Genomic DNA, 23968 nt, shown 5'->3' with positions numbered 1-23968 from the left:
TTTCAATGTAAAATGGCAATTGTGGTCCCTGAATATTTAGTTATATACTACCTCTCCGTTCTCTAGTTTATTTCTGCAGTGGTGTTTTGTCTGTTACTGAGGGTAGGGGACAATGTAGATTTTATGTCTTTTAACCTTTGGTAGCTCTTGCTTCAGAACCTTATGTATTACTGGTATTACCCTTAACCCCCCAGCCCCATGGATATACTGGGTATCTATTGATATATGCATATGGCTTCCTGGTGGCTCAGATAGTAAAGAATCTGCATGCAATGTGGGAGACCTGGGTTCAATCCCTGGGTTGGGAAGATCCCTTGGAGAAGGAAATGGCACCCTATTCCAGTACTCTTGCCTGGAAAATCCCATGGATAGAGTAGCCTGGTGGGCTATAGTCCACTGGGTCTCAAGGAGTCAGATACGACTGAGCGACTTCACATTAAGGAATCAACAACAAAATTACCTTTTAGAGATCCTAACACCTGAGTTTCTGATCTCTTGTAGCCTCTACTATCAAGTAAAGCCTTTTCTTCCCAACTTCAAGGCTAACTTTTAACTTAAAATAACGTAGCATTTTTGTGTCAGCTTGGCCCTAGTATTTTTATCAGTATTTTAAAATGTTTTTACATTAACTATTTACTAAGAGGAATAATTGTTTTATATTATATTCCTATGATATACTGAGCTTATTCAAATAGGTTGGGCAAGTCATGAGCAGCTTTTCTTATAAGCTGTGAAACATATATTTATCACAGGACATTGGAATCCAATTTTGCTATTGTCCTTAGGAATGCTCTTTAAGTAGCAGCCACCGGCAAGGCCTAGGGTTTTATTATCATTACACATTTAGTCAGTCAACTCCTGGAGTTTAAGCATAGAGATATGTGTCCGAATCCTGATCCTACTGCTTGGAGATGGAGCAAAATGTCAATCCTCATTTCTCCATATATAAAATGCATAAAGATAACTCTAGAGCTGCTGTGAATATTAGATCTTAAGAGAAGCAGGCAGTGGGAGGGTTTTTCAAGAGGGAGAGGACATAAGTATACCTATGGCTGATTCATTTTTATGTACGGCAGAAACCAATAGAATACTGTAAAGTAATTATCCTCGAGTTAAAAGTTAAAAAAAAAAAAAAAAGCAGGCAAGGGCTACTACTTTATTTAGAGTTAAATAGACCTGGCTTCAGATTTTCATTTATTAAAATTTGTTCTGTCTTGCAACATTTTATCTCTTATCTATATAGTTGATTTACAACTGTAGTAAATGAACTGTAGTTGATTTACAGATTCTTCTCATTAATAGGTTACAAGATATTGAATTCCATGTGCTATACAGTAAATACTTCTTATCTATTTGGTATATATAGTGAAAGTGAAGTCGCTCAGTCGTGTCTGACTCTGTGACCCCATGGACTGTAGCCTACCAGGCTCCTCCCTCCATGGGATTCTCCAGGCAAGAGTACTGGAGTGGGTTGCCAATTCCTTCTCCAGGGGATTTTCCCGACTCAGGGATCGAACCCGGGTCTCCCGCATTACAGGCAGACGCTTTAAACCTCTGACCTACCAAGTGTGTTTCTATTAATCCCATACTCCTAACTGCAACACTTATTTTAAACTGTGCAAAATAGCATCTCCCTAACATCTGTTGTGAAGATTTAATGTACACAGTATACATAAATCGCTAGGTACAGTGCCTAGCATATAGAAAGAACGCAAGAAATAATTTCTGTATTCACCATTGCCCAAATAGTTTCAACCTAACCAGCCAAAGCTATTTAAAAGGCCTTCTAACTTGACTGTCTAGTTGTTTTAAGGTAAAACGATAGCTTGCTGTATATCTTTTAACGTAGCTGCAAATGTTTATCTTTTTCTTTAATATACACTAGCTATAGGAAAACTGAAACAGCAATGGAAAATCTAAAAGCCAGCAGCCCTTCTCAAGCTCCCCAGAACCAAATCCTGTTAACATTAGGCTGTGAAGTCAAATCAAAGGACCAAGGAATTTACAGCTTGCTGGAGGCGTGCCACCGGTTCTAACCCTTATAGATAAAAATAGGGGGGCGGGTGGAAGTAATCTGTTGTAAAAATGTAAGATCCAGTGGGAATAAAAGGTTACTGAAGCGGGCCCCCGTGGCTTTCAGGCTCTTATCGCTGCAGTCACTATTATATCACTTCAAGCCTTTATATATGCATGCAAATATTTCACAAAGCCAGAATCATCCCACAACCACTGCCTCTATTCGGTTCTGACCGATGCAAGTCGTGCGCGGAGAAGAGAGGTAATCTTGCCCGGAAAGAGGCGACGCCTGCGTTCCCAGGACTTGGCGCAGCACGCCTCCCTCGCCTGCAGCACTGGCCGAACGCGCTCCGGGATCTCGCAGCTCGCCATGAGACCCACCTAACCCGCAGCCGGGAGCGGCGTCGAGGTACTCGTCGGGCGTTGCGGTTGCCCCTTTTGGCGGGCTCGGGCGCTCCGAGACTCCGCCCCCTGGCGCCGTCTATCCGCACCCGCGGAGGCGGGCGCCGCGTCTTCATTGGCGGAGCGCTCCGTGATGGCCCCGCCCCCTCCAGGCCCCGACGCCAGCACGTTGAGTGGCGGGGGCCGGCTGAAGAACTGCCCGAGCGAGGAGCGGCTCTCGGGGCCGGGAGGCACGGTTGGGGCGCCCGCTTTAGGGCCCCCGAGAGGCTGCTGGGCGGGGATAGCGGCCCGCGGCCACGGGGGGAAGGGGGTCGGTGGGCTGAGAGCAGCTTGGCGGCGAGGCCGGCCTGCCGCCCCTTCCCCCCACCCCCGTCGACCTTGTCGGCCGAAGCTTCCCGGAGCTCCTCACGCCGGCGCGATGGCGACTGCTGCGGAGGCGGAGGTCTCTCCGCCGACGGACGCGAACTGGGAAAGTGGCGGCGGCGGCGGAGACGACGACGAGATGAAGCAGACGCTTCCGGAGCTTGAGTCCTCCCCACAAAATGGCGGCGGCCTCAGCATCGCGGAGCCCGGCGGCGGCGCCGGGCCTGAGGAGACCGCGGCTTCCGAGGCCGCCCCGAGCCTCTGCCACGAGCAGCCTCAGGACTCCTCTGAGGCGGGCGCGGCTGCACTGCCCAAAGGCCCCGAAGAGCCCGAAAGACCCATTAGGAGGAGTTTTCAGATCCCCAGGAAGAGCAGAGAAAAGAAAGGTGGTGCTTCCCCTCTTTCCCAACCCCTCTTTCTCTCTCCCCTCCATCTTTTCATTAGAACCTCTCTGTCTCCTTCCCACACCCATCCGAGACACGTAAACACGCATGCAGCGCCAGCCGCCTCTCCCCTCACAGCCTCGGCCGCCCAGCTGCTGCGCTTGGTGCGAGAGGAAAGCGGTGGAATCACGCTCCCTGCTCCCCCTCTCCCCGTGGAAGTTGGAAGTAGCTGTTTCGAAGCTTGTCCGTAAGGCTGCAGCTCCCAGAGAGGAAAGATGGTGCTCGGCGCCCCTCCTTCCCAGCCCCTGAAGGCAGAGAAGCTGATGTGTCCTCCTGTAAAGATGCTTCTGAGACGTCTCAATGTGGAAATAACCCGTGGCCATGGATTCTGGGGCTTTCTCCAAGGCCATTGCATTGCGAGGACCACAAGTGCTTCTCCCTGTGGAAATTCTTCAGCTCTATGTCTACTTGAAATTTGATCGATGTCAGCGTCTTCCCTTGTTTAGAAATCTCCGTTAGATGTGATTCATGCACACTGCCTTTTTCCATCACACTTCATTTCCATGTAGTTTTTTTGTCCCCCGCCCTGTTTTTGAAGCGCTAGATAGGGCTCTTTTTAAATCCAAGCCTTAGTTTGTTTTTTGCTGTATTTGAAAAGCTGGGGAAGGTAGGTTCTTGGTGCAGTAATTTCCCTATGAAAAAAACAGAGGTCTTTTGCCCAAGGGTCACCGACTTGATTTTGCAAATGAGAGAACTTCAGGAAAAAAATTTTTGAGAGATCCAGTCTGGTTCGTGGAACAAAAATGGGAAGTTACATGAACAACGTGTTAACAGCATTACGTTTCTAAAATTTTATGCCATATTATGACACCTTTCTCATCGAGGAAATTACCATTTTCTGTTTTTAGAATACAATTTTTGACCATCCAGTGATTTGGGGTGCTCTGCCTGGATTTAGTCAATTTAAAGCAGGGTTGTTGTTTTTTTTTTTCCTGTTTTAGTGCGTGGTTCCGTTTTTCAGATTTACTTTGAAAAGTAATAGGAATTTTCCTATTTGTAGGAAACGGTTTTTATTTGTAGCTTGAGTCTTGGTAAAGAGAATCTTGAATGAAGCATGTGCTTCCTCTCTGCACGTGCACAACCGCTACATTTGCACAATTGAAATTGATAGCCTTTTGTCAGTAAGATATGGACAGAAAAGTCAAGTTGTTAATTCCTGTTTGGATGAGAAAGCCAAGGGAATTCTTGGTGTGAGAAACCAGCCTAAGAAAGATGAAGTTAAGTCCGGTAGCATGAGGACTGTTTCTAGAAATATCTTTTGAGTTAATGTAATAGATGTCAGGGTTCAAGAGGATTCTTTAAGGGTCAGGATCATCAATTCTTTTGGTTTATTTAGTTAAGATATATAGTCAATATAAGGAAAATTATATTTCAGCCTAAATTATAAATTGGTAGAGAATAGGTTAAGAGTAGATTTAGATGGGCTCTTGATTGTAACGTTGAAATAGCAGCTTGAACTTTTTCCTTTTTTAATTTTTTTTTTAGCTTGATAACAGTTTTGCAGTCCGTTTTCTAAAAAGTTTTAACCAAAACATAAGGCACGATGTACCTCATTTTAACTTCTCATAGGACCAGAAAACTGGCCTAAAACCCCTGTTGTGTTTGAAATGTGGGATGGCATTAGGAACTGTTGGCTAGTGTGTGTATGGGTTTTTTTTTTTTTTAATATATCCAGAAGCTGCTTTAAAATAGATTTCATTTGAACACACTAAAAGATATAATTGAGGAATTAAGAAGTATAAAACCTCATTTTCTCCCCAGAGTCTCATGCTCCCTTGGGGAAAATTGATATTTTCCATTTTCACTTAGAGGCAGAGGCTGTTACCTTTCTCCTCTCTGGAAGGTTTTGGTAAGGAAAATATAACGTAAACTTTTTTCATGTTTAATGAAAACGAATAATTTTTAACTTATGTAAATAGTTTTACACCGAGCAGCAGCTGTTCAAATAGTGCAATAGCATTTTAAATAGAGCTTTTAAAACTTAAATAAGTTTTACCATCATGGACTTCATCCTGCCCAACGTGAAGGGAGTTAATAATACTTGGTGATGGAATTTCATAGAAAAATTCAACTTTTCATTTTAAAAAACCAGCTTTATCAGAAACAGTGCAGCAGGTTCTGCTAGTTTCACACTTGATCCCCAAATAATACCCTCTTGGAAGACTTGAAAGGTAACACTTATGTATAGAATTTGGCTAGGTATTCATGCTGGTCATCTGAGTCTTTTATCATGAATATGAGATACCTCTTCTTTTTTTTAAATTTTTTAAAATATTTGTTTATCTGTTTGGCTGTGCCAGCTCTTAGTTGTAGCACGTGAACTCTTAGTTGCAGCATGTGGGATCTATTTCCCTGAGCAGGGATCGAATCCAGGCCCCCAGCATTGGGAGCGTGTAGTTTTAGCCACTGGACCACCAGGGAAGTCCCTGTATACCTCTTCTTGAACTTTTCTGAATCAAGGATTCTGTTGGCATTCGTATTTTAATATGGCAGGACTTTGCTTGTGACTGCTTTTCCAGTAAAAATAAAGATTAGGACTTGTATTCTTGGTAGCTTAAAGATAAACTTTTGTAAGTAGCACTTGCCTTTTCTTGGTCATCACAGTAGGAGAACATCCAAAATACTGCCATTCTAATTAAGTGATAATATTGCAAACACTTCATAGTGCTTAGTAAGTTGTAGGCGCTGTTCTAAGCAGTTTATATGTGTTAATTAAATCTAAGTAATCCTATGTGGTAAGTGCTATTCCCATTTTACAAATGAGGAAAGTGAACTACTGAGGTAAATAACTTGCCCAAGGTCACACAGCTAGTAAAAGGTGGAGTTGGAGTTTGAACCTAGGCATAAAATACTTATTTCTTTTTCATTATAGAGAAGTTATGGGTTTTTTTTTTTTAATTAACAGCTATTAAATTTAGTTATGTTTAGTATGTCTTCATCCTGGGAAATTTTCAGATTGACAAATTATGTTCATTATAAAATTAATACATGTAATCAGTGCTGACAGATAAGTGATCTGTTGACTAGAGTAAAATTTTACTTTATGATTATTTGTTAATTCTTTTTACTTACTGGACAGGCTACTCTCTGCACTGTAAGGAGGCACTGTTACATTTTACCAAATTGTGGAATTGCATTTCCTCAGTGAGTGTTTCACTGTTGCCTTCTTTTACTCTAGAATCTAGTAGTGTAAGTCCTCAAAATCAGTAATTGACATAATTTTTCTGTTCAAAGTTCTTGGGAAGTGACGTAGTGATGATTGACTTTCTGGAAAATGTTCATTGGTTAGTGCTTTATGTAGGGAGCAAGATTAGCTGCTCTCATGCACCTGCATCTCTTGCAGGTGTGTCACAAACTAAATGATCTCATGCATTTGTGTCCATACTGGTCTAATTTAGGAGAATTAATGACCAGTTCTTCTCCCAATTCCCCATCTTTCCCCATCTTTTCCCACAAAATTTGGAATTATCTTTTTGAAGACTTTGGGATTAAGTGTCTTAAGGAAATTTGCATGATGTTTTTAAGTTTTATATGAATGACTTGGTTCCAAGTACCACAGGTTTCCATAGGTAGAAGTAAATCCGAGCAGTCAAGTATAGGCAGAATTCAGTCATCCACATAAAACATTTGATAGGAGCATAAAAATTCTAAGTAATGGAGGTAAACTCTGACATATTCCCCAGTCCAAAAAGGTCAAGTTTCATGTTTGTTATCTCTAGAATTCTAGAATGTTCATTCTTAATTCTACACTTAGTGTTGTCAGTTGTGATTTAGAGATGAATCATCCATTCCTACAGTATTATGTCTGTAGAAATAGACTGGAGAAAAGTGATTTTTAAAATGTTGTGAGGAACAAATGGATATTCATTGTATTTTAGTCATTAGTAGACAAAGATGGATTCAGAGAGAATTGCAGACCAATGTGATTGCCAGCCTACTCTTATTTCCTTTTCTTCCATGAATTACTGTAAGTTGAAATGTATATTTTATATTTTCCATTGGTATATTTTTATAATATTGGTCCATCTTATTTTAAAAGTTTAGCTTGTTTTTACACTTAGGTGTGTGTGTGTATATATATATATGTGTGTATGTATATATATCTATTTTTTACATTCACATAATCTTAATACAAACACAAAGATTGACATTGATACTGAATAAGTTAATAAAAGTAGTTGAGGAAAAATGTTTCTTTGGCTGAGGAACAAAGCTATTTCATCTTAATTTTATGTCTGTTCAGTTACTTAAGTTTAACATTGAATTCTTAGTATGTTTAATATGTTTTGTATGTTGCAAGTAATATAAAATATTCTACTTCTGATTTGATGGTATAATCAATTTCCTTATTTGAATTATATATCTCCAAGTACCTTTCTAACTCTTGCCTTGAATCCCATAAAAACACATCTATAGAAGGGACTTCCCTGGTGATTCAGTGCTTAAGACACTGCAGGGGGCACAGGTTCAATTCCTGGTTGGGAAATTAAGATCCTGCATGCCACGTGGTGTGACCAGAAAGGAGGGGAAAAGAAATGATGAAACACATTCATAATCTGTTTTGTCAGTAGAGAAACCTTGTTAATATCAGAAGTCAACTCAGTAACTTATCTTTCTGATAACAGATTTGTTGGAAAGCCTGCATATGAGCAAAATTATATATTCCTTAATGTCTAGAAGAATTATGACTGCTGTTAGTTAACCTTTATAAACCGAAAAAAAGGTGTTAGTTATGGCTTTTGACCCTGTTACATGCATTAAATGAGAAAAATATTAAGAAATAAGATTTAAAAGTAGACAAAAGAGGGTAGAAAGAACATGCTAGATATCAAATTCTTTTTTTCTTATAGCTAATATCCATATAGCTAATACAATTTCTTGATCTAAATAAAGAAATAATTTTGTTTTTCCAGCTCTTGGAATGATTGGTTTCTCCTTTTATATACCCATTTACATCTTTTCTTTTACTTACAGTTCAGGATACAGGTTTGCAGCTAGGGAGCCTATTTTGAATTCCACCTGCCCTATTCATATATTAACCTTGGGCCAAGTTAAGTGTTAGCTCAGTTTCATTTGTGAAATAGTCATATTGAACTTCATAGGGTGGTTTTGGTGATTAAATGAGATAATGTATAAAGCCATTAGTACATACCTGAAAAGGAATAATGAGCCGTTAATGGTTAGACTCAAAAATTGTGAGAATCTGGAGAATATTATATAGGATACTGACTTCCTTATGTGAAATGGGTGATTAATATATAAAATGTTCTGTTCCCCATTTGGGTAGTCATAGATTTATTATTGCCTCAGATGATGATACTATGACATCTATGTTTTCTTTAAAAGAATTGACAGGATGTGTTGATCATATACATGCTTCAGTGGTTATTAAGGACAAATAGACCACCAGGGACAGAACATTTTTATATTTCTGAACTACCATTACTAGCACATTGACTTGAAATCTTTAAAAATAGTTACAGCAAAATTTTATTCTCCTAGAAAGTGATAATTGGGAATAAAAATTAGAAATTATAACTCTAGCCTAACTACTAAAGCCAGTTGAGATATTTGAAATACTTAGGATACAAGTATTGTTAGACCTAAAATCTTGCACCTTTTTCTGTTTTAAAAACAAAAATTCATAAGTGTTTTCACATTGGCAGACTACTTGAGTACATTTGAGGTGACTCTAGGACATTGCTTTGGAATAAAACAAATGTTAAGTACTTTTTAGAGAGTGATTTGAGCGTTAATTTCTATATACATTTTTATGGTTTAACTGATATCTTTCGCTTTTGGTTAGGTTGATGGTGGAAATAGTGTTGTAATATCTAAAAAAAATAATTTATGTAGATTAGTAAAATATCATAGAAATTTAAAGCCACTTGATACTTCTTTTTGTCACATTTTTAGATACCTGAAGGCCCTTGTTAGTTTAGAAACATAATCAATCATGTATAAAATCCATCTTTAAAAATCATGCTTGGGTTATTTTGGATGTGAAAGCCTATAAAAACTACTCCACACGCTGTTTTCCCTCACAAGTTTTTCCAGTTTAGTTGGGGATAGACACAAAGAGAAAACATTTTCTCCTACAACATTCTGTAAAACAGATTTGAATTGAGAGAATGGATTTCTCGCCATTTTTTGAGCTTTCATTTTGCTTTATAAATCACTGAATTGTTGAATTTGTGAGACCTAATTTACAATGACAATCATATTTTGGTAGTTTAGAACATATTTGTATTTAGTATAAAAAAAAATCTTGATATTTTATTCTCTCTTTTTTTTTTTAATACTCACTTCCTCATTCATTCAACTTGGGGCCAGTGCCCCAAGTAAAGGGAATGAAGAAGGCAGTTATAGTTCTTTCTCTCATGGAGCTTGCAATGAACAGATTATTGAGTATATCCATCTGCTATAAATTTGATCATAGGACACTTTCGTTTGTATGTAATAGTTCTTTTTGAGTGTTGTCCCCCCCCCCGCCCCCCCCGCCACCATTTACTCCTGGTGTCTTTGTTGCATTCTTATAAGTAATGTTGATTTTATACCCACCCGTCACTTCTCTAGTGTGTAATTCTGAAGTACTAGGAATCGTTTGTTCTGCATACATTGTCTCATTGAAAGCTACTGCTTTTACAGAAACTTTTGTAATATATACATTGTTTGGTAAATGAATGGATATATCCTTTGACATTATGTCCTTTAAGGCTTAATAAGTGAATAGAGAATACAGTAGAAACAGCTACTCTTTAGTACAAGTGGAACACTGTTTCCAGTAGTGGCCTAAAGGTATTTTGGTTGACATTTATTGATTCTTTATAAGTAGTATCTTGAAAGAAATTAAGGTTACAGCATATAACATCTGTGAATAACAATGAAATTGGTTATTTTGGGTTTTGGGAAAACATATATATATATGTACACTTGATGTTTGAAGTTTATAAGTCACATTATTTCATCCACAAGGTGGAAATTTGAGGTTATTAGGCTCCTGATTAAAGAACAGATTGAATATTTAAGTATTTTTTAAAATTAAAAGGAGTGTGTAGTAGTTGGCCAAGAGGGGAGTAAAAACTTATACCATCTTACTTTGCACCAGATGCTGTGCTTACAGCTTTTCCAAGTGTTGTCTTATATGGGTGTATGGCATTGTAGCGGTTATTAGGATAGCTCGAGTTCTCCTTTTTACTGAAGAAAGTAATGAGCTTACTTGGTTAAGTTGGTTTCATTGGGGTCTCTCACAAAGCCAGTAAATACTAGAGCTGATATTTGTGTCCAGGTTTGACTCCAAAGTCCCACATCTTTCCATTTCACCAAGTTTTCATAGTAAACATCCTCCCGCTTGATGTTGGTAATACAAGAAGCTAACGCTAGCTTTAAAAACCAGATAGAATAATTGTATTCTATAGCCACCTAAATGGCTTAAATGTTTTTATGCTTTTACTTATGGCGTAAGCATTTAATTTGCTGAAATAAATGGTCCTAGATATACTACTTATGTGTAACATAAAATAAGAGTTGAGTTAATTTGAGTTTATGCACAGCTTCTTATGAATAATATACACAGGCGTCTTTAAGTAGTTCAGGTTGCCTAGTGTAGCATCTGCTAAGTTTTGTCAGATTGTAACTTCCTTTTCTGCATGTGTGATGCCAGATGCTCATTCCTATAGAGTTTTTTCTTCAATGAATTAATCAGTATTTCTTTTACATGTCACAAAACACCCAAGTAATAGGCAGCTAGACTTTTTCTTCAATTAACTGTCTTTTGCACTTCACAAAATAAGATAGCCCTGATAATTTTTTTCACTATATTTATAAGTTATATAAAAGCCACAAAAATATAAGAAACTACTTTTAAGATGGAATTTTAAAATTAATACTGTTTTTCATTTTAGCACTTTTTCAGCCATTAACTCCAGGCTCTCGGGAATTTGAAGATGTTTTAAATATTCTCCACTCATCTTACCTTGAACCAACTTCAGTAGCAAATTTTAACTACAGGCGTGCTTGCTTGATACATAACGAACTTTTGGAAAAGGAGGTATGTTTTAGATTGTGCCTTTTGTAAGATTCTTCAGAACCAGTTAATAGCCTGGTATTTGTTTTACTTTTTTTAAAAAAGCTGAAGTTCTTAGGAAAGCCAAATTATGAAAGGGAAAAACAAGTTTAAATGATGTGTTTTTTCCCCTAAACACTGTTGATATTGCACTGCATTTATCTCTTTGTTAAATTAATGTGATTGTATAAAATAACTTCTTTTACTAAAAATGAATCTTAAGCATAGTGATAACTTACTGTTTAATGGCTTCATTGTAAATTTATCAGAATGCTTTTTGATCTTTCAAGCACATGTTAAGTGCAATCTCAAAGAGTGTGTTGTGTCTTAAGTTCCAAGGTTAATGAAATAAAATGTGCATTTATTTTTAGGATATGTTTAATTTTTCCCTTAATTATTGCCAGGTAATTGAATTTAATTTAATATCATTAGTAGAAATTCTTAGTGAGAAAGTGAGAACAAAGGGAAGTATTTGAGCCTTTTAGGTAGTGAATTAAAGTTTCATGTACAAATTAGAATACTGTTTGAGTTTTGGTTTAGGAAAAGCCATAATAATCTTGGAGTTAATACAAATGACATGTTTGGAAACATTTGATGTGTATACTGCTTTCTAATGTACATGAAATGCTACTAATTTTGTACTTTTAAAATTGGTTAATCCAGTGCTATCAGTATTTAACTTTGAAAGGATCCCTAAAGTAGCTAAATGTTACTGGCTCCCAGAGAAAATTAAAACCTTGGTAGTTTGATGTGGTTTCATGGTATGATAGGGATTATTTGTTAATTTATATGAAAATTTAGTCTAAAACTTCGTTATATTATTGAAGATCAGTAATAGCCTGAATACTGCATGTAAATCTGTTAGATACAGGCTGCATATCTATATGTGCCTAAAAGTGAATGCTAGCAGTTCAGGGTGACTTACAGTTCAGATGTACTTAGATCAAGTCACTCTTATGGGTATGGAGCATGGCTTATGTACTTGGCACTGAGTTGCAAAGAAAAGAAACATTTTTCCTTGCTCTAATTGAGTTTATAGTCTAGAAGTTGGTCATTAAACAAAGATTTATTAAGCCACCTACTATATGCAGTGGGTCATCCCTGGTGGCTCAGTGTTAAATCATCTGCATGTTAATGCAGGAGACGTCTGTTTGATCCCTGGGTCAAGAAGACCCCCTGGAGAAGGAAATGGCAGCCCTCTCCAGTATTCTTGCCTGGGAAATCCCATGGACAGAGAAGCCTGGCGGACTACAGTCCATGTAGTCAAAAAGAATCAGACACCACTCAGCAATGAAAACAACAACTATATGCTATGCACTATGTCAGATAAAACAAATCCAAAGATAATCAAAATATGAACTTAAAAATCTATGGGAGGGACTTCCTGGTGGTCCAGTGGTTAAGAATCAGCCTGCCAGTGCAGAGGGACACAGGTTCGATCCCTTGTACAGAAAGATCATACATACCATGAGGCAGCTAAACCCATGTGCCACAACTATTGAGCTGCTCTAGAGCTGGAGAGCCACAGCTCCCGAAGCCTGAATGCCCTAGAGCCTGCGCTCTGCAACAAGAGAACCACTGCAGTGAGAAGTTCCACTAGGAGAGTAGCCCCTGCTCACCACAACTAGAAAAAGCCCGTGGCAGCATTGAAGAACCATTGCAGCTTTAAAAAAAAAAAGTATGGTAAGATTTTAATAGAATTTTAGTTAAAATTGTTCAGCACTACAGGCTTATTTGACTATATTTTAAGGCTAAAGAGCCAATTATTATGAAAAAATGAAGTGCAGAAATTTCAGGGAGAGAAAAGATAATTTCCATTTTGGTAGGTTTGAAATTTTTTTGCTGTGCCTCACAGCTTGTGGGATCTTGGTTCCTGGACCAGGGATCATAATTGGGTGCCCAGCAGTGGAAGTGCGGAATCCTAATGATTGGACCACCAAGGAAGTGCTGATTTGGAGTTTCTGAGAAATAAAATTCCTGAAACTCTTCACTTGAACAACATAGGCATGTGCTAAGGCATTGTTACAGATTTAATTCCATTTAGTTTACAGAAAAGCGAAGAGAACTGAAGTTTGATGGTCGTTTAGATAAAGAACTTTCAGAATCCTATGCATTTCTGATGGTTGATCGGTATAAGGTAAGTGAACTCATTTTATAAAAAATAATTGGAAAATGTTTGCATTGTAGGTTACTAAATTTGCAATTATTCAGTACACTTGATTTTTATAAACTAACAATTTGTTGATATATAAATGGAAAAAGTGATTTAGTAACGCAAAGTATTTCATTGTTTTGTGACTTGTTTTTCAGATATGTTCATTTTTTTCTTTGATCAGAGCTATTCCCCCCCCACCCCCGGAATGTGCTTGATAATAAATACTCTTCCTTTTATTAAAGTAGATTATCAGGTGGGAGGTGGGAGGGAGATTTGAGAGGGAGGGGACATATGTATACCTGTGGTTTATTCATCATGATGTATGGCAGAAACTAACACTATATTGTAAAGCAATTATCCTCTTATTAAAAATAAAGACAAAAAAAGTAGATTATCTTCTCTATTGCTGATTATATGTGCTGAGAACTATTTTTTCTCCTTTCATGTTTAGATGGAGTTACTGTCTCTCAAATATTTTGCCAATTCTAATTCTCCCTAAAAGGAAATGTTTATATATTAGGAATGTCGTGAATTCTGAGTATCTGTCTGACTTGGCATAAACAAAAAATAGATTTCAACTATGGTTACATTGGAAATGTAAACCAGTTTTACATTAATATTTAGTTGTTATGAGTAAACTAGCATATATAATTTCTCTAATGTAAAAATATAGTTTAGAAGCTTGGATTTTACTTAAAATGAGTTTATAGACTATCTTTTCACATTTTTAATGTAATGTGACTGCAAGATGACATGTTTTGTTTATTTAGGTTCAGAGCATATGTGAAAAAGGACTACAGGTGGGCCAGTCCAAAATAACAATTCTTGGCAATCCTTCCATGGGTAATCTTTTGTTCTTTTTCCATATACCTACTCCTAAATTGCCCTTTAAAATACATTACCTAGTTTTGCTGCAGTCCTAAAAGTGAAATTCATGTATACTTTGTCATGTTCCCAGAAAGAGAGACTAGTTTCAGGTTCTGCAGTGTAAAACCAGTTTTATCCTTTGTTTCTGATTTTGCATACTTCCAATTGAACAAGGGTTATCTTTTTTTCTTTTAATGTCTTAGTCTAGTCCTAGTGATACTGAGAAATCTGATTAGTTTCATGTTTTTTCTGGTTTTATTTTTGCTTTGGTTCAATATCAGCTATCTTTACAGTCACTACATTTTTTTTTACTGTGTGATACCTTTTATCTCTTGTAATTATCTCTTTATCTCTTACTATAATCTTATAATATCTCATAATTTTATCTCTTAGAATATTATATAATTGTAATACTTAGGTTAAGCATTTGGACTTTTTATATTTGTGTCTTAATAATTCTTTCATTTGTCTCTTTACTAGGTGTTTATCTTTCTAGGTATGCTGATTTACTACAAGCTAATCCTTTGGAAGCTGGGGCAGTGGGTGATGTGGTTATTTTTAAAATAATGAAGGTAATTTTGACTTTTATATTTCATTATATCAAAGATAACATTTGATTTGGATTAGAAGTTTGATTAAAAGCCAGTACTTGCTTGAGTTTGGTATATAAGATACTTTTGAGAGAAGTTTGCCATCCTTAATCTGAATTACTGAACCTTAAAGTTAGCTTTCCTTTCCAACGAAAAGAATGAAAGAGGGAAATACGTTGATAATATCACTTAAGCAAGTGAAGAGTGTTGTGAAGAAAGTTTTTATTTCCTTGTATTAAACAAATTCAAAACTTTTTTTCTGGGGCCGGGTAATTTTTTCTTACTGCTTTGATATTGGTAAAAAGTTTCGGCTATTACTTTATTACCAGGTATTAAAGAAAAAAACTTATAAGTGATCTGTATTCAGAGGTACACTATCATATTAATGTCATACAGTCAATGATAAGGTTTTGATGGATGTGAAAGATTTTCTCTATTTTAGGGTAAAATAAAGAGTGTATATGACCCCATGGGTGTAAAAAGTTCAGAATCTGTATTAAATAAAAGTGCTTCGGACCCAACACCAAAGCATGAATGTCACGTGTCGAAGAATGTTAATAGAATTACATCCCTTCTGGCTTACAGAGCCTATGAGCTTACTCAGGTAGGTGCCTGAATCCACTTTAGTTTTAGTGTTATGACCTCATATCAGTTTGTCACTAAATACTTTAAAATATCTCTCTTTCAGTTCCCTCTGCCACCACTCTAGTCTAGACTTAGCACTGCCATCGTTCAGTGATTGTTTCCAAGACAGCTCGGAAACGTACAGTGGTCCTCCTCAGGGTGATATTCAGATTCCTTAGCCTTGCTAGTTCTCCCTGCTTGTAGATTGACCTCTAGCCTGTTGTTTGGTATAGTTACTGCCCTCAGCGATCTCATTTCATCTTAAAGCCTTGGTTTCTCATGGCCTGAAAATTCCTGTCTGATAAAATATTACTCAACCTTTAAGGTAAAGTTAAAACCCCCTGAATTACCTTAATTCTTGTCACTTTGTGTCACTGATTTGATAGATTCTATTTTTATTAGTATTTTTCTGAAATTCAAGCAGGTCATTTTTTAGCTTTATTCAGATGTAATTGATTTACAGTAAACTACACATACCTAAAAGTATAATATTTGATATCACTCATGGTTTTATATGGTGTTTGACTATAAAGGAATGTTATTCTATTTTTTAAAAAATGTATATATCTAAAGGGATTGTGTATAAAAGTGGTGGTGCTAACCTCCCTGGAAATGTTCTCTTTTTTTTCCTCTCTTCCTTTGATGTTTTACTTTATTTACATTAAAAAATTTATACTTTCTCCTTTGTTTTTGAAGAATCTCTGTGGGTAAAAGACCTTTTAGCAAAAATTATATTCCCCAAAATCATCTGGGACTAACGCATTGCATTGCCTTCTGGGCAGTAGCAGTGCTGTCAGCTGTGTTTGTAATCTACCACCTTCCCTGTATTGCCTTGTCTGTGGCTGGAGTCAAGAATCTGTTTTTCCTTTGAAATAATGAGCATAGTGGTAGGTTTGCTTGAAATTGTGTTTTTACTGTTTTATTTCCATATCAGTGGCTTTTGTGAGCTGACTTGGAGGTTACGCCCCATTTGTTACATTTTTTTGAGGAGATTTGTTGCACATTCCCAGTGGTCAGCTCTTCAAAAGTAAGCTTTTTTAGTATCCTGGCATTTGAGATCCATATATACATACAATACGTGTGCATGTGTATGTGTGTACAAGATTTTTATATTATGAAATTAATATAAAGTACAAATTATTTTAAATAAACTGACAGGCAGTGCTTAAAGATAACTTTCCGTTAGAGGTACTTCAGTTATATTGTGTTCCTCAGATATCAGGCAGATAAATATAACATGCCACTCTAATTCTTGCCTTCTTAAGAGAGGTAACTCTGCGTTTTCTTATTTTTAGTATTATTTTTACGAGTATGTCTTTGATGAGCCAAGGCGAAGACCAAGACACGTGTGTCCATACGCAGTTGTGTCTTTTGCTTATAAAGATGATATACAAACTCAGAAGTTCGTACCTTCATCAAGGTAAGACTTGAGAATCTTACATGTCATTTAGAATCTGTCGCACGTATCCTACACTGCTGAGTTAGGAGGAGCGCTTTCCATTTTGTTTGCTTCTATTTAAATTCATTAAATACAGGATTGTTCATGACAACTTTTAAGAATTAGAAAGACAGATGTCTGGAAATAAAAACTAAAATTTACTGAAACCTCATCAATTAACCTTTTTTTCCTGATATTGAAAATTTGTGTAGTTGGTATTAGTGCCGTTTTTTGTTTTGTTTTTGGCTGCCACACTGCCTGAGGGATCTTAGTTCTCCGAGCAGGGATCAAACCCTGGCCCTTGGCAGTGAAAGTTCAGAGTCTTAACCACTGGACTGCCAGGGATTCCCTCAAATGCATTTTTTTTTTGGCGGGGGCGCTGCTCTGGGTCTCGTTGCTGTGCAGTAGTTGCTGCAAGCAACTCTGCAGCTGAGGTGCATGAGCTTGTTGTTGCAGTGGCTTTTCTTGTTGCAGAGCACAAAATGATCATCCTCTGGCAAACTGTACATTTACTTTTTGACTGTTTTCTGTCTTCCTTATGCGACTGTAAGCTCTGTGAAGGCAAGGGTTTTTTTCCTCCCTGTAATTCTGTTATGCAGAACTGTGCCTAATAAATAATAGAAGCTTAGTAAATAACAGAAGCTTAGTAAATATTTTGGGCTTCCCTTGTAGCTCAGTCGGTAAAGAATTTGCCTGCAGTGCAGGAGACCCGGGTTTGATCCCTGGGTTGGGAAGATCCCCTGGAGAAGGAAATGGTGACCCACTCCAGTATCCTTGCCTGGAAAATCTCATGGACAGAGGAGCCTGGTGGGCTGCAGTCCATGGGGTCGCAAAGAGTTGGGCACGACTGAATGACTAACACACTCAGTAAATATTTATTGAACGATGAACATGTTTAAATATGATTGAGGCTGTTTCTTCAAATCTCATCACCATAATCAAGTAATTGACAGAGACTTTAAAGGACTAGATTCTCTCCTGATGGGTAGGAAAATTTTTGAGGCAAGGAAGTACTTCTGATTTTTCCACGTCAAGTTGGGTTTATTAAATGTTATAATTAAGTAATTTGTTCTTCATACTTGGAGGGAAAGATTTAATTTTTTTGTACAGTATGCCATTAAAAATAGCATTTCTATCAAGGCCTGAATATTAACTTTCATGTTGTTAGCAATCAGTAATATTTCTCTTTTCTTTTTAAAAATTTATTTATAGATCTAACAGCTTTAATGCAGATAGAAACACAGGTAAGATTCCTGTATTTCTTTCCTTTAGTTTTATAAATCAGAAGAATTATGTTGAGTAAAAAAATAAGTTAAGTGCTTTGTTTATTTTTATAATGAATGAGACTCTGCAAAGTATGGAAAAACTCGAGGCCATGTTAAGATGTAGCATTGACACTTGGTCATCCAAACATATGGTCTCCTTTGAGAATCTGCTGGTACTGTGAATAGTCCAAAGAATTGTAGTGCTTTGATTGATAAAGGTAAAAAAAATAAAACAGGCTTCACAACTCAGACTTAAGTATTAATTTCATCAGAGATTTAGAATTAGAGAAGATTAAAAGCAATATTGACATTTTCTATCTGCAAGTTTTTCCACAATGAAAAGAACGCAAGTGGAACCTAGATGACATTATGTGGAGTTCATATAGTTGACTGGATTTAGTGTCGTCTCCTTAGGGGGAAAGAGGAGGGCATTACTGTATTGTCTTTGCTCCTAAGCATTCTGATAGGAGGACATGTAGGCAAATAAATTTGTTATCTTTTTCATCTGGAATAATTTTGTAAGAAAAGAGATACCCAAAAGAAAAATCCAATTGTTTGAATTCTCTGTGAATAGAAATGTCAAGACTTTTTTTTTTTTGGTGATTGTTCTACTTAAACTGTGTTTCTGGATTATTTTTCCCCTTATATCTAGTAAACATGTTTTTGTTTCTGAGCTGCCGAGAGTCTGAGTTGTGTCATTATTCTTTTTATTTAGATAAATTTAACTACACGTTGTGGAAAGGACAGCTTTTAAATAAAGGAAAGCTTTTGTGTTATATTTCTCTGAGGTCAGCCACTCGTGCTTTTTTGCCTGTCAAGCTGTAAGTATGTTGTATTGTAAGAAAGTAGCAATATTAGTTGCTAATTATTCCGTTCTTACTTACATTTAAAATTTGTTTTTGTTTTTCTTACATTTAACTTTTACTTTGATCCATAAGAACTTAAATATAAATACTGATTTGTTTTTTTAAAAAAAGATTGATTTGATAACTTGGAAACTTGGGTTAAAAAAAGCTCTCTGCTTTTCTGTTTTGATTTGCAGATAGGCTAAATAGTTATATACATTCATGGCATAAAACTTTTTCTTTAGTGATTTAAATATTAAAAGTGATTTTTCAAAGTTTTGTCCTAAGTAGATACATTTTTTATTTAGCAATTTGAACATGATAGACTGAAAACAGCTTGATGTGGTGAGTTTAGTTAAAATTTATAGGCTGTTTTCAGTCCTTTGCAACATAAGTTGGAATAGAAAGATTTAAAATGATCTTTTGCTACACCACAGTAAATGTTATGGGCCCTCATAAATGGTAGAAGAGCTATTTAACTGTTCATACTTGAATTGCCTTTAATAAAATGACAACTTTTTATTTTTATCCCTTGTGGCTGATAAAATTGGTATTAGCTTCTGGCTTAAAGAAAGAAGGTTGGTAATATTGCTGGGCTATTTAGCTACCTGTATATACATGTGAACTTCACATGTCAAATATCAAGTATGATATTAATAAATATGCTCATCTGTATTCCATCCAGATGTATGTGTCTGAGAGACAGAGAGAGTGATTGAGAGAGAATATTACTAGAGTTAAAAATACAGATAAGGCAAATAAGCCTTTTCAATTTTCTTTCAGTCCTGAGAAGTTAGATGTTGAAACAGTTATGAGTATGGATCAACTGAAACAGAAAATCCCTCCAGCACTATTTTATAAAGAAACTTACTTTGGTCCAAATGAAGGTAGAGCAATTTAATTTTATTACAGTGTATAAGAAGCAGACTTGATTTGAATACTAACTGTATTTTTTCTTATGTCAGTTTTGAAGAATGGAATGTATTGCAGCCTTTATGAAGTTGTAGAAAAGACAAGGATTGGAAGTAACATGGAGAGTTTGCTGCAGAAACTAGAGAAGGAGAAACTTGTGAGTTAAAAGTTTTCAGATGTTCCTCCTTCTTCCTTAGAAACGTGCATATTAATAAGTGATTATGATAATATTTCAATTTATTTCATTTTTGCCTCTGAAAATACCACAAAGTCTCTGTTGCTGCCATTTGGTTAAAAGTGTTTTATTGTGGTCTTTGGTGCTGTTCTTTTTTAGCTGTGACACTAGATCCTCTATAGACTAGTCTTTACCATGAAGTATCTTGATTGTGTTTTGTGACTGTGATATTCAGCAAGTACTTATTATCCTATTTTTATGCAGGGTATATAGTTTGGTGAAGAATGAGACAGACTATTTTCCTGGATTATGTGGTGAATACTCATTTGTTTCAATACAGACTGTGCTGTATTTGAAGATTGAGAAAGAACAAGGCCCTTGATGAGGTTTAAAGTATAAAAATATTAGAGGGTAAAGTGGTAGAAAATAGGGCTAGAAAAGTGTGTAGGGGGCTGTGTTGTGCTCAAATGTTTGTACATTTGGACTTGATACTATAGAAATAGATTTTAAAGAATGGGATGAGATTTTGATTATGTATGTAATGTGATCAGAGCTGTGTTTTGGAAGTTTACTTAGGTTTCTCTGTAGAGAATGAATTGAGAGGGGAGATGAGGTGGGAAACTGCCATTTAGAGTACTGGTAGGTGTGATGACAAAGGATAAGGAAGAGATCAATTTAAGGGGTATTTATTAGGTAGTATCTAATTTAGTGCATATTGAGTATATTGAGTTTGGGTGGAGGGATTACTAGTTCAGGCATCAGACTGTGATGGATTCAGAAATGAATAGAAAATGGTTATGTGATGCTACTATGTATAGGTTAGTTGAAGGAGAGGAGGTGATTGCAGGAAAAGAGTGGCTATTATTCCAGGATTTCTGTTAACATGAGGTAGGTGAGCTTGTGTTCAAATGTTTAAGGGACATTCCAGTAGCGAGGAATAGAAGTTTTTTTTCACAAGTATGCTGTTTAATACTAAGTTATCAGCAGTTGTCTTTTTACTCCTCATTTTTTGAACCTCGGTTTCCCAGTAGTCAAATGGAAAGTTGTATCAGTGATTTTTTTTTTAGAACTTGCAACTTTATAGATGACTACATAGAATTTCATTATATGGTTATAGATTTGCTTAATCAATCCATCTTTTATAGGTCAAATTATATACAGAACTTAGAGGCAGAGTTTGTACACTTATTAGCAATAACTCTTTGAGACCAGCTATAAACCTGTAGGTTAGGCATCTTTGAACACACACATATGCACATTTACATATATATGGACATCCATTTACATTTATCTTTGTGTTTCTTATCCCCCCACCAAGCTCATCTGTGATACAAGTATTCCTCATGATCAAAATCTATTCAGTTCCTGAGTTCATTAAGTGAAAGTTTAGGTAGTAGGTTTGGATATAATGGAATATTGACTTACCCAAATCTGTTCGGTTCTTGAATTTCGTAGAATGCATATTGTGAATCTCGACAGTGAGGAGTTTATCACAAAAATACAACATCTGTTTAGTGCCTAATAGTGAAAATCAGGATAGGAAGGATACTAGCATTTTGTTCTTCACCTGAGCAAGTATAAGGTTAGGTTTGTGGAGGACTGGGTCTTCCCAGAATCAAGAAGTAAGATCCTCTGTCTTAGAAGGCACAGACATTCCATAAGGATACACCACATGAATCTATCTAATGAACTGACATTTTGTAAAGCTCCCCCCTTTCCTGCAAGTCCCGTTGGGAATTATTCTAGTTATAGCTACATCCTTCATAGTTGTTGTAATAATGGGAGGTATATTAGGGACTCTTGGGTTCTAAATAATTTTATCCTGAGTACATACAGGAGATATTCTGGATCAGAGAAATTTAGTGAACACCTCATAGTAGGTAATACATGTGTTGGCTCTCCTTTGCTCTATTTCGTACCCTTAGGGCAATGCATCCAGACTCTGGTCAGTTACTCTATGCAAGTAGGTGGACACTCTATAGGCAAGGGGTGAGATGATTTTTCCTTCATAAAGGGAAGGAGGCAGCTATTTCCCTTCTGTCCTGAAAAGATATCCTTGAAATGTAATGAATGTTAACTCCAACCTTTGGTGAATAAAATCTCTTCTGGAGCCAGTTAGCCCTCTTGGACCTAAATACCTAAGGAGATAGCTCTTCAGTCTTCCAGGCGCCTTGGGACTTAGCCTAGGAACCTAATCTGTACTGTAAACTTTTGTGTGCTCACTTAGCACTTTTAGGGAGATAGGAGAAATGTATCATTTTGGATTAGAGTAGTTAACTAGGTAATTGTCTATAGATGTAATTCTTAAAATGTGTGAAGAGTGAAATATTTCTGGAAGAAATGAAAACAAACATTCTCTATATACATTTCTGCATGTCAGAAGGCTAGGGCTTTTTGCAGGGACACAGAACTCAGGAAAGTTGTATTTTCCCACAGGGATATTTATAAGTAAAATACTAAACTGTCTTTCAGTTGATGGTCAGTGAAATTAACTCTTTTTTTAAAAATTAACTCTTTTATTGAAGTATACTTGATTTATAATGTTGTGTTAGTTTCAGGTGTACAACACAGTGAAGTCAAATTTCTTAAAGTTGACTTTAGTATAAGAAAAAATACGAGAGAAATGTTCCTAAATTTGAATATTGTCTCTGATAGGAATATTTTGAGTCTCTTGGTGTATGTGTACAGGGTAATTTTCTCTCAGGTATACATTTAGTATATTAGATTTATTATTTAGAAGTAAAATTACTGAATCATAACATATGACTGGCTTTACAAAATAATGCATTTTATTTTAAGTGGTTATACCAGTTGATACCTTCAGTTCCCATTAACTCACATCATCGTAATTACTTGATATAGTCAGAGTTTAAATGTCTTTTAATGTTCCATTGCCAATTTTTCCTTTTCAGTGTCTTGTGGTTTTTAGTATGGTTATTTACAGTATTGTGCTAGTTTCAGTTATATAGCATAGTGATTCAGTATTTTTTGCAGATTATATTCCAATATAGAGTGGCTTGTGTTTTTTTTATTAATTTGAGGAGTTTCAGATTTATTTTGGGCGCTAATACTCAGCTGTGTGCTGTAATTTTTTTTTTTTTTCATAATTTACACTTGCCTTTGTACTTCATTCACAGTGTTTTTTGGAGAACAGATGTTCATAACTGTAATGTAATTGAATTTGTCTATCTAAATGTTAAGTACTTTTAGTGACTTGCTTAAGAAATCTTTTCCTTGCTCCTAGATCTTATAGATACTATTATCCTACATTTTTTTGAATGTGTTATGATTTTTCCTTTGGCACTTAGCTTTTTTTTTTCTTAATATATATGTATTTTATTGAAGTATAGTTGACTTACAGTGTTCCAGGAGCACAGCAAGGTGATTCAGTTATACATATACACGTATATTATTTTTGAAATTATTTTCCATTATAGGTTTTTATAAGATATTGACTATAGTTCCCTATGCTATACATTAAACCTTTGTTGCTTGTTGCATATCTGGTTTATTTTGTATTAGAAATCTAGCATTCTGTTCATACTAAGTCAAACAAGTGGAATCAAAATGTCCTAAATTTTTTGTTAGGCAAAAATTCTTAAGTTTTGTTGAATATATATATGTATATATATTATACATATTATATACTTGTATACAAAAGTTTTTCTAGTATACTTGATAAAGGCCTGAGAAAGAACATCAAAAAAAGAGGGAAATTGGAAAACAAACTAAATGAAATAGGAACACTGAATATGAAACAGAAAAAGTGAAACTAGGAAAAAAGTAAGATAGTCATATAGTCCAGGTG

General features: G+C 36.1%; 1 protein-coding gene across 4 annotated transcripts in view; it reads left to right on the top strand.

The window, feature by feature from the left end:
• Nucleotides 1-2578: 2578 nt before the first annotated feature.
• Nucleotides 2579-23968, top strand: part of TASOR (transcription activation suppressor) — a 51990-nt gene continuing 30600 nt past the window's right edge. For 3 of the 4 annotated variants that reach the window (XM_040246400.1, XM_040246402.1, XM_040246401.1), the window contains exons 1-11: nt 2646-3167; nt 11129-11274; nt 13334-13426; nt 14215-14287; nt 14792-14883; nt 15344-15505; nt 16821-16945; nt 18176-18207; nt 18944-19049; nt 19857-19960; nt 20039-20142. In XM_040246400.1, the coding sequence (XP_040102334.1) occupies nt 2837-3167; nt 11129-11274; nt 13334-13426; nt 14215-14287; nt 14792-14883; nt 15344-15505; nt 16821-16945; nt 18176-18207; nt 18944-19049; nt 19857-19960; nt 20039-20142 (1368 nt within the window). In that variant the 5' untranslated portion in view covers nt 2646-2836. Of the gene's footprint in view, nt 3168-11128; nt 11275-13333; nt 13427-14214; nt 14288-14791; nt 14884-15343; nt 15506-16820; nt 16946-18175; nt 18208-18943; nt 19050-19856; nt 19961-20038; nt 20143-23968 lie in introns of all 4 variants that reach the window. The other variant, XM_040246399.1, reaches the window with a different exon arrangement.

Source organism: Oryx dammah, unplaced genomic scaffold (genome assembly GCF_014754425.2).
Source record: "Oryx dammah isolate SB20612 unplaced genomic scaffold, SCBI_Odam_1.1 HiC_scaffold_9, whole genome shotgun sequence".
Lineage (NCBI taxonomy): Eukaryota > Metazoa > Chordata > Mammalia > Artiodactyla > Bovidae > Oryx > Oryx dammah.
The sequence above is the reverse complement of the archived record's forward strand: the minus strand, read 5'-3'. Positions and strand labels throughout refer to the sequence as shown.